The sequence below is a fragment of the Pelobates fuscus genome, chromosome 1, assembly GCF_036172605.1.
Source record: "Pelobates fuscus isolate aPelFus1 chromosome 1, aPelFus1.pri, whole genome shotgun sequence".
NCBI lineage: Eukaryota > Metazoa > Chordata > Amphibia > Anura > Pelobatidae > Pelobates > Pelobates fuscus.
Window position 1 is genome coordinate 391,927,176 of NC_086317.1, and position 11,183 is coordinate 391,938,358.

General features: G+C 40.4%; 1 protein-coding gene across 1 annotated transcript; it reads left to right on the forward strand.

The window, feature by feature from the left end:
* The first annotated feature begins 3,902 nt into the window (after nt 1–3,902).
* Nucleotides 3,903–10,918, forward strand: SPRYD4 (SPRY domain containing 4). The gene is made up of 4 exons (XM_063426975.1): nt 3,903–3,993; nt 5,527–5,680; nt 8,920–9,729; nt 10,281–10,918. Exons 2-3 carry the CDS (start codon nt 5,575–5,577, stop codon nt 9,456–9,458), a joined length of 645 nt encoding a protein of 214 aa, XP_063283045.1. The 5' UTR covers nt 3,903–3,993; nt 5,527–5,574; the 3' UTR covers nt 9,459–9,729; nt 10,281–10,918.
* Nucleotides 10,919–11,183: the final 265 nt, after the last annotated feature.

Below are 11,183 nucleotides of genomic sequence, written 5' to 3' on the forward strand. Positions count from 1 at the left end.
ACCATCTAACCCGTTTGCAAGATATGCCAATTTAAAGGACGTATGGTTTGACTTATCCATCACATCTAGTTGGAAAGCCCCGGCAAATTTGTACTGGATCTGTGGTAAGAAGGCCTATTCGGAGTTGCCACAGGACTGGGAAGGGGCATGTGTGTTGGGTATGCTCAAACCATCCTTCTTCTTGTTACCTATTGAAACAGGTGAGACTTTGGGTGTTAAAGTGTATGATGTGAATCATAGGAAGAAAAGAGGACCTATAGAGATAGGCGCCTGGGAAGATGATGAATGGCCTCCCCAGCGTATTATAGATTATTATGGGCCAGCCACTTGGGCAGAGGATGGTACTTTCGGATATAGAACCCCAATATATATATGCTCAACCGCATTATAAGGTTACAGGCGGTGGTTGAGATAATTACTAATGAGACTTCACAAGCGCTCAATCTTCTAGCGAAGCATAATACCAGGATGAGGACAGCAGTGTACCAAAATAGATTAGCCTTGGATTATCTATTGGCAGTAGAGGGAGGTGTATGTGGGAAGTTTAACCTGAGCAATTGCTGTCTTCAAATAGATGACGAAGGGCAAGCAATAGCTGAGCTTACTAGCCATATGGTTAAACTAGCGCATGTGCCTACTCAGGTATGGAAAGGGTATAATCCAAGTAGTTGGTTTGGTAACTGGTATGAGCAGTTTGGAGGGCTTAAGGCATTGGTAGGCGGAGTCATACTGATTTTAATGTTGTGTCTACTCCTGCCATGTCTTATTCCTTTAGTAGTTAGGTCTGTGCAGAGCCTGATAGAAAATATAGCAGATAGGAAGGCTGCAGCACAGATAATGGCCATATATAAATATGAGGCTCTAGATCAGGGAGAACCAATGCAGGAAGAGGAGTGCTGAGGGATTCACATCATAGGAAAGTCTGGTCTGATTCATGGTAACCTGAGGTGTATGCAAACCAAGGTTAAGTGATGCCTCAAGTAATTGTGAATTATCAGAGGCATCAAAGGGGGGAATGTGGTGGAATCTCGGTAAAAATAAATTTAGTAGGCCGAGATTACCACGTGGCATGCGTACGTGCATATACTGACGTATCGGTCGGTTGGTTGCACGTGGCAAAGATACGATCAGTAGTGTACGGAGCATGTGCAAGAATACCGGATGTAGTATTCCCCTCCTCCATTGTGCTGGACAAGCCATGCGGTCAAGTAGGAAGTTAGTTCTTGTTTGTTTTGATTGGTTATGAGAATGTGCGGGTGGAGCTTAATATGGGAGGAGTTATGTGCCTATATAAGGAGCCTGCACTATTGTCCGGGGCTCAGAACTTGTTGTATTTTGGTGACACTAGTCCCTCTGAGTCCCGATCGGTGAACCGAATAAAGAATCTCTTCCTTCCTGAAGAAACCTGTGTCCATCTCTCTGTGCTTGGCTTCCATCAGTTTCTCCGGTATCAGTTCCACGCTGTGTAAGGCGAAGGAGGAGATTCGAGGCAACAGTTGTACCAAATCCAACTCACCGAAGGAGCCACTCCAAGCTACAGCCTGCTAGGCGAACCACTACAGGAGGTCTGCTGGACACCGCCAACACATTCCTGCTGTGACCTACTGCCAACGGCACAATTCACACCCTTGGAGGGATCTTATCCGTCGTATGGAAAAGCAACATGAGGAGGATCGCTGTCCCAGGTCATGATATATGCTACACCACAAGCTTACACTTACCTGGGTTCATCAGGGACAGACAAAGCCTTGCAGCTCTCTCGCCTGACTGGATACTCCACTGAATAGGACTGTACAGACACTGATGGGCATTGGTTAGCTGGAAATGCAGGGTCTTACTCGGACACAGGCCTCCCTCCACGCTAGGCCACACACAGCAGTACCCAAATCAGCTAGCCTAGCTTGATATTTAACACATCTGGCTGAGCAGGCACCCAGTGCAATTATTATGCTCCATTGTTTTATTTTGTTACCCACACGGCATTGTGCTAATAGTATTTTCCTTTTACCACTGTTAGCCAAGTATGTAATGCAGGGATTCCTATATTCTTATCTACATATAATTGGTGACAAGGGTCAGTGGCATAACATCTCCAGTGTTAATCCTAGCATGTTATACTATGTTTTTCTTAGTTTTACTTAACTCCTACCTAGCATATACCATGTTACATGCAATACCTTACTTTTCTCTAAACTTCTACTCTCTCAGATCTTATGTTCATAGCACTGAGAACCGTGCCTCCCTCTTCCCTGCTGTCTCTACAGGACCGGAGGAAGATAACCTCTCTAGCCTGCAAGCAGCGTAATGCTGGCAGCCGGCAGGGGAGGGAGGGAGGACCCGAGGGAGCTCTAACCGGCAGCTCCGCCAGGTTCTCATCTCGCAAGCTCAGAGCAGTGAACTCTAGCAGCTCCTTATGATCACACTCACCACTTGGACCACCAGGGCTTCACCACGGGCCACCAGGGATTAGTACTGTGCCCCCTCCCAGGCAAAAGTGAGCAGGGAGTGGGGATATCAAAATTACTATTTTTTTTAAACATTAAATATATATACATACAAATGTATTAATCTACCCTCCAACGCCACAGACCCACAATCATTCTCCCCTTTACGCACACTCTGCCTCCCCATACATACACACACACACACACTGCCTCCCATAAACACATACACTGCCCCCATACACACACAGTGCCCCCTATACACACACACACACACAAACACGCACTGCCCCCCCCCCCTCCCACTCCCCCATACACAGTGCACCCCTCTCACACACACACACACACTGCATCTCTCACACATACCATTGGATTTTATTTCTGGCTGATCCCGATCTGTGAAAAGGTTTGTAAAAGGTGGTAAAAGGTTGCAGAACACTGAGATTGCTAGAATTTATTGCCGATACGCGAACGCTTACACCCAACTATACTGCTATATTTTATTTATGGCTGACGCCGGTCAATATTTCTCCACTTTTCGCTACCCTTCCCACTGTACCACATACCCCATCCTCCCCACCAAACCCTGATGCCGCCACACGGTAATACAGTACTAACTGATGATTCAACTCCTTAGATTACTCTAAGGCCTTATTAACTGTCAGGGTTTCAGTTTTATTTTTATGCTGAAGGGACCTGCATGTCCAGCAAAGGCAATACAATGTTATAAATCAGAGACCTGCTTGTCTCCTGTGATGACAGTGAACGGCACATCAAAGGCCTGCGCGCCTCTTACGATAATGTTTATTTGGGGACCTGCGCATCCCACCCCTGCTTATGATTCAACGCTCTCAGATGTGTTCTAAATCTTGAAATAAAAATATATTCACACAAAAAAAAGGTTGCAGCACACTGAGGTAGGTAGGTAGGTAGGTAGATAGATAATTTTTTAATTTTGTTTTTCAAGTGGATCAGGTCACATAATCTGAATACAGCTTGAAACCAAACAACAGAATCAGCAAAATTGGTCCAGCATTAGGGTAAACTATACACACAAAAATCTATTGTCATGCGGTCCATTATTCTGTTCTGGCACAAAGGGTAAATGAAGGGGAGGGAGAGTGATCAAAGCTGGGAGCCTTTTCTAATTGTATTTCAGCAGCGCTCTGTGCTTATAATGCTGATGCCCTGCGTTTTTTAATAGAAAACCCAGAGAACAATCAGAAAAGTGCTACAAGCATTAACCTCATTAAAAAAAAAAAAAAAGGGAAAAAAGCTCAGCCCCTTTCTACTGAAAACATGTTCACAAACACTCCACCCCATTTTGTGATGTGTCAGGCTCTGTAAGGGTCACCTGTAACACAACCATTTGTTTGCTGCCTGCTTTTATACATTGCCTTTGCAATTGGTTCTCTATTTTTCTCCTCATGTTTCGCCCGTTCACAATACCATAAAGAGACTCTACAGAATTCTGTTAGCCAGGTGACATATATTGGAGGTTGTGTATATAATCAATTGCAGGGCAAAGTTCTAAAAGTGGAGCACTCAACAGGTATAGTCTTTTATTTCCATAGCCTAGAATTGATTTTTTATGTATAACTTAAGTGTGTAATGTCAACAAGATAAAGAAAGTGAAATTTACCATATTGTAGTGGCTTCCAGGCACGCATAATTATAAATTCCATAATGCATAATGATAAATTCCATACAAGACAGCTATAGCGTATACCTCCAACTGTCCTAAGCCCGGTTGTTACCTGGAGGGCTGCATGTAGAGACTGGGACTCAAAGGAACTGTCCCCAACCAGCACCATGTGCGTGTATAATTAGACATCACAACATGCAAAAAAGCATTTCAGGGATATGGCTTCACCAGATACTGCACCCCCTCCACCACACACAAAGCCACCAAACATGTATGAACACCTTGACATACAGATACATGCACTGGAACATACACACATTCAGATACACACAGACTTGCACACTCAGATACACACAGATACAATGGCATAAACACTCAGATACACACACTGACATACAGATACACTGGACGATACACACACACTTCCTTTCAGACTGCGATCCACTAAGCCACGCCACACAGAGGCAGGAGGGGAGCGTTCCCCCTCTTGCCCCATGCACCTGCCCTGAAGTTATGGTCGCCCACGGTTGCAGCTGCGGGCGGGCCCCCCCGGAGTGACGGGCCTGGTCGCCGCTACGACCCCTGCCAGTGTCGTAGATATGCCACTGAACCCCAGTTAATAACAATGGTTGACGAGGATGGCCCATATAACCGGTCCTTACAGTTGCCGGACTTAATGGATAAAATATTCAGAGTGGAAGCCAAGGCCAATGGCAGTAAAAACCAGGACAATGGTAAACAAGCCAAAAGGACAGAAACACAGATTGGGCGTGATTGGGTTAAAGACACATTAACATATTGTTGTGGGGCTCTGTTATATACATAGAAATACTAACAATATGGAGCTCTTATAAAAGAGGGACAGAAGGATATAAGGTCAAAATATGGACACTTGGGAGGTATGTAAAGGTGTTCATTTGAGGATATAACTAAGGTATTTTACCAATCACAAGTAATCTCAAATGTAAAAAAAAGGCAATCTAAGTAATATTAAAATGATTTACCGGTAGGATTAGAGGATAAAAAAAATGTTTGCTGCTTTTTAAAAAAATAAATAAATAAATAAAATAATAAAAAAAAAATATAAAAAATATATATATATATATATATATATTGTCTATATATTTTGAAAAACCAAGTGCTTCTGAGAAAATATTTATATTTAATGTGTGATAAGAATGCAAAAAAAAAAGTTTCAAAAAAAAAAAAAGTGTTACTGAAGACACCAAAATGATTCTGTTCTGCCAGATATACGCTCAGTAAGGTTCAGCAGAGAAGGGGTTAAACACGGGACTCAGATATTATAAAATGACAGATCAAAAACTACAGTCTGTGGACCTGTTTGTTCAAAGTCAACTCTAGCTCTAAGCACACACACACACGCCCAGTGTGGACTTGGCATAGCCTCCTCCAATATGGCCGACTGTTTTTGTCTCACAGTACAGGACATTCCATGTGACGTGTAGGCGGATTCCATCCACATGCAAGATGGCGTCGCCCATGAGGGCAGTGATGTCGGGGAGTCGTGCCCTGCGCTGCTGGAAGGCCAGGGTCTCTCCTCTCACAGGTTACGTCGGTGTCACGTCGAGGAGAGGTGAGATATTTAAATGGTAATCAGGATGAGTTGTGCAGTAGCTGGCCGGAAAGTCAGATTTCAAGTCATGTGTCTAATTTGTACTGTTTATCTGATCATGTGTTCTTTGTAATAAGCTGAGATGGTTTTCCATCTCGTAATTGTTGTTACCTGATACTGTCAGTACTCAGTGACTCAAATGTGGGGTAATAGAATACTGATATGCACATTATATCTGTACTTGAGAACTGGCAGATAATTTCGAAATCAGTAGCAACAACAAACAAATTGAAAGGATGTTAAATGTCGGATTATGTATCTCAATATATATATATATATATATATATATATATATATATATATATATATATATATAATTTCTACCTATTCTATGTTACATTTTGTGAATATTGTGTATTAATATTGTTTTTGTATTTTATTGTACCCTATTGTTTCAATGCAATGTTTTGTGGACCCAGGACATACTTGAAAACGAGAGAAATTTCAATGTATCTTTCCTGGTAAAATATTTTATTAATAAATAAATAATATATTTTTAATTTTGTTTGAAATCCGGAGGTTTGAATATTTTTATACACTAGCTCAAGACACACTAACCACTATAGGGAAGAAAACAAAACGGTTTAATAATTTCTCTTATATATTGCAAAGGTTAAGTGTTCTGGCCAAACATTCCTGATAATATAAAATGTACCTTCCTTGAGGTTATAGTATCTGATTACACTGTAACATGAATAGTTTCAGGGTTGTTTGCTGAAGAATAGATGGGAGCATATCAATAATTTGACATTTAAAGGGACCCGAGTCACCAGAACAACTACAGCTTAATGAGAATTCTTTGAGTTCAGCTATTTTGTTCTTGAACTTGAAAGCCACTTTCAATTCCCAGCCATTCTCAATTTAGTGAATAACCCTGTTCGTAAATTTTAGTTCTAGGTATATTTTGTTTAGATATCGTCTCAAAAATACTGTGCCAATACACTGAAACGTGTCCTGCTCTGCCACAAAATAATAAGTGTTTTCAAAGGCTAATATATTTTTTTGTAATATTTTGTGTATTTGCATACAGTTCTGGGGGTGATAGATTGCCCGTTTGTTTGTTTGTTTGTTTTTTAGCCCAAGGTCTGAACAGAGAATGTATGAGGACAAGTAAGAGTAAGACAACATTTAATGGAAGCAAACCTTATAACATACATAACAGCCACAAAACCTAAAACACAGATTAGCAAACATCATACAAAAATTAACCACTGCCAACAAACCCACTCTCACGACTGTTATACAACCTCAACACATTAAACACAATCACCACACACTATGGAGGGACAGACAGACTATAAGGAGTTGGGGTGGTTAGACACAAAGGGTAATATACCATAGAAACATAGAATGTGACGGCAGAGAACCATTGAACCCATCTAGTCTGCCCAATTTTCTAAACACTTTAATTAGTCTCTGGCCTTATCTTAATGCTTATCCCACGCATGCTTAAACTCCCTTACTGTGTTAACCTCTACCACTTCAGCTGGAAGGCTATTCCATGTGTCCACTACCCTCTCCGTAAAGTAATACTTCATGAAAACATTTTTTAAACCCTTGCTCCTCTAATTTAAAGGACCACTATAGTGCCAGGAAAACAAACTCGTTTTCCTGGCACTATAGGGTCTTTAGGTCACCCTCAGGGTCCCACTCCTGCTGGGCTGAAGGGGGAGGAAGGGGTTAATCACTTACCTTTCTCCAGTGCCGGGCTCCCTCGGCGCTGGGGAAATCTCCCATTTCCGACATCAGCGCTGCATGCGCGGTGGGAGCCGAGCGCGCATTCAATCAGAACATAGGAACACATTTCTCGATGCTTTCCTATGGATGTCAGCGTCTAGAGGCGGTAGCGCCTCTAGCAGTTGTCAATGAGACAGCCACTAGAGGCGGAATTAACCCTAATGTAAACATAGCAGTTTCTCTGAAACTATGTTTACAGCTGCAGGGTTAACCCTATATGGACCTGGCACCCAGACCACTCCATTGAGCTGAAGTGGTCTGGGTGCCTATATTGGTCCTTTAAGACTGTCCTATTGTTGTGGTAGTTTGTCTTCTTTTAAAGTCTCCTCCTTTACTGTGTTGATTCCCTTTATGTATTTAAATGTTTTTATCATATCTCCCCTGTCTCGTCTTTCCTCCAAGATATACATGTTAAGATCCTTTAATCTTTCCTGGTAAGTTTTATCCTGCAATCCATGAACCAGTTTTGTAGCCCTTCTCTGACCTCTCTAAAGTATCAATATCCTTCTGGGGATACGGTCTCCAGTACTGCGTACAATACTTCAAGTGAGGTCTCACCAGTGTTCTGTACAATGGCATGAGCACTTCCCTCTTTCTACTGCTAATACCTCTCCCTATACAACCAAACTATGAATTTCTTTAAATCTTACTGGAGAAATGAAAGTGTGTGACTATAGCTGAGCTGGATAATGTTTTCAATCAGGCTTATTTTTTTTCTTCTGTTTTTCCATTCAAATTTAATTCACAAAAAAATTAAGTTTCTTAAAAAAATTGAATCTCAATGTCCAGGGCTCTAGGCAGGTGCTTCAAACTGAAATTATTTTGTGTATTCAGGACAAGCACCTTGCCATAACAGACTAGTAGATTGGGCCACTGCTTTAATCCATTGGACAAGTACTTAAAAAAATAAATAAATAATTCTAAAAAACATTTGTGTATGACATATTTTAGTATAAATTTGCACTTTTATAAAATGACCTTATTACACACTTCTGGCTGTCAATCAGACAACCAATCTAGTTACTTACTGGTAGTTGAGCTCAGTGGAGCTAAACTCAAGAGGCAGGCAATTGCTCAGAGCATGTGCCTTGCAAAGACTTCAGTAGCTCCATTGTGAAGTCTCTAATTGGACAGCCAGAGAAAGTGTAGGGTTTGCAAAGACATCAGACAAGAGATTTCATGCTTTTTCAAGCTGGTTTATCCCCAATGAAAAATTGCATAATTGTATGCATGTTTTCATTGTGGGTATGTCTACTAAACAGTGATTTTGTTGTTTATTTTTTAAACTGAGCAGTGGCGTGTTCCTTTTTTAAGAGTGTTCAAACTACTACTAAGTATTGAAGTATGATGCTAAAATGTACTTATTACGTGTGGAGTTCTACTGCATGTATGTATATATAAACTGTAAAATATTGTAATATGTAATTTTTCACCAAAAAAAAATGTTTTTTTTGCCATTTCAGATATTTCTTTCCAGCTTGATGAGAAAACTGCTCACAGCAGTCTTGACTTGTTTAAGAAAAATACAGGAGTTATTTATCGCATGCTGGGTATTGACCCTTCCAAGGTCACTCAAAGTCCTGAGCGTTTCAGAGAATGGGCAGTTGTCCTGGGCGACACTCACATAGTAAACGGTCGTCATTATTGGGAGGTGACAGTGAAACGATCCCAGGAGTTCCGCATTGGTGTAGCAGATGCAGACATGTCAAGAGATGAATGCATCGGTGTCAATAACCGTTCTTGGGTCTTTGCTTATAGCCATAAAAAGTGGCATGGTATGCAGGCAAATAAAATAATTCCGATTACAAATATCGGCCATCCAAGCAAAGTAGGGCTGCTCCTTGACTATGAAGGTGGAAAGCTGAGCCTTGTAGACTCTGATAAAGGCTCTCTAGTCCACACTCTCTCTGCTAATTTTCGTGGTCCAGTTGTGCCTGCATTCGCCCTTTGGGATGGAGAACTTCTCACTCATTCAAACTTGGATGTACCTGATTATCTCTGAAACAATTAAGTGTTAATGCAAAGTGCCTCTCCAGCCACCATCTTGTTTTTGCAGTGTGATTTCACAATACATATTATTTACTGAGTATAGGTAATATATAATGCTTCCATGATGTGTATACCATACAAACGTTTCTTTATGCTTTAATGACTTTATGATCTTAATGCAATGTCAACACAAACTGCCAAAGATACATATACAGCATTCAATGAAAATCTTTCAGTGGTTTTCTCAATGTGATTTTTTTTTTTTCTCTCACATGATAAATACAGTGCAGCTTAAAGGAACACTATAGTCACTTAAATTACTTTAGCTAAATAAAGCAGTTTTAGTGTATAGATCATTCCCCTGCAATTTCACTGCTCAATTCACTGTCATTTAGGAGTTCAATCACTTTGTTTCTGTGTTTGCAGCCCTAGCCACACCTCCCCTGGCTATGATTGACAGAGCCTGCATGAAAAAAAAAACTGGTTTCACTTTCAAACAGATGTAATTTACCTTAAATAATTGTATCTCGATCTCTAAATTGAACTTGAATCACATACAGGAGGCTCTTGTAGGGTCTAGCAAGCTATTAGCATAGCAGGGGATAAGAAAATCTTAATTAAACAGAACTTGCAATAAAGAAAGCCTAAATAGGGCTCTCTTTATAGGAAGTGTTTATGGAAGGCGGTGCAAGTCACATGCAGGGAGGTGTGACTAGGGTTCATAAACAAAGGGATTTAACTCCTAATTGGCAGAGGATTGAGCAGTGAGGCTGCAGGGGCATGTTTTATACACCAAAACCGCTTCATTAAGCTAAAGTTGTTCAGGTGACTATAGTGTCCCTTTAATTTTAATACAGCTACACTTGACGCTACACCATTAAATATTGCTATATAGCTATATAAAAAAAAAAGAATCTCGATGAAAGTTGCTAATGTGTATTCTAGATTTACTAGTATATGTATCTTCCAAAACTAATTGCATCTGAAAGAATATTTTAGTAAATATGCAGCGTTTGCAATTTCAAATATATTTTGCATCGTTTTTCAGTTGTTTGAAGTAGCGCCAACTGTAGTGGTTTCCTTGTTTATGGGGTACAACTGGTACAATTCTCAGTCTACTTGACAGATCACCTGAGTTGGTGTAAGAATAACCTGCAACACTGTACTGTTGAGTGCATTAGAAGACAAGAATAAGGAAACGGTTTTGAGAAAAGCCTATCTAGGCTTTGAGTGTGTTCTTACTACATTGAACGTATGTAGTAAACATAGTGATTGAAAGCGATTTTCATGATTCTAAACGTGCAGGAACATGCATTGTATGTTTAATGCTTGCATAGTTTTGTTTCTTGTGCACAATGGGGGTGGGGGTATAGATATTCTGACTTTATAAACTATTGCAATAATATCAAACGTGCAATCACACAATCTGTATTTGAGAATTTTGGAAAACAAATATCTGCTTTAAGCAAATCACTAGTGTGTGTGTGTTATTTTTTTTAAGGTATTATTCTGGGTACAAGTGCTATATGCTGAGAGCTTCACTTATAAAACCCGCTGTAATTACATTTGAAGATTATTGGTATCAGGTTTTTTTTCTGCTCTTTAACACACTTATTGTAATTACTGAAACAGGGTGTAATTAATAAAGTGTGATGGCGAAAGTGACATTCAAATTTAAGACCAGAGTAGCCAAACTGCAAATATAATTGCCTGAGGATGTTTGTAGCTGAACTATTTT

Excerpts from the sequence above, each read along its gene's own strand:
- SPRYD4 (XM_063426975.1), top strand. The coding sequence starts at position 5,575 with ATGGCGTCGCCCATGAGGGCAGTGATGTCGGGGAGTCGTGCCCTGCGC. Across the intron at positions 5,681-8,919 it reads CGGTGTCACGTCGAGGAGAG|ATATTTCTTTCCAGCTTGAT; the intron begins GTGAGATATTTA and ends TTGCCATTTCAG.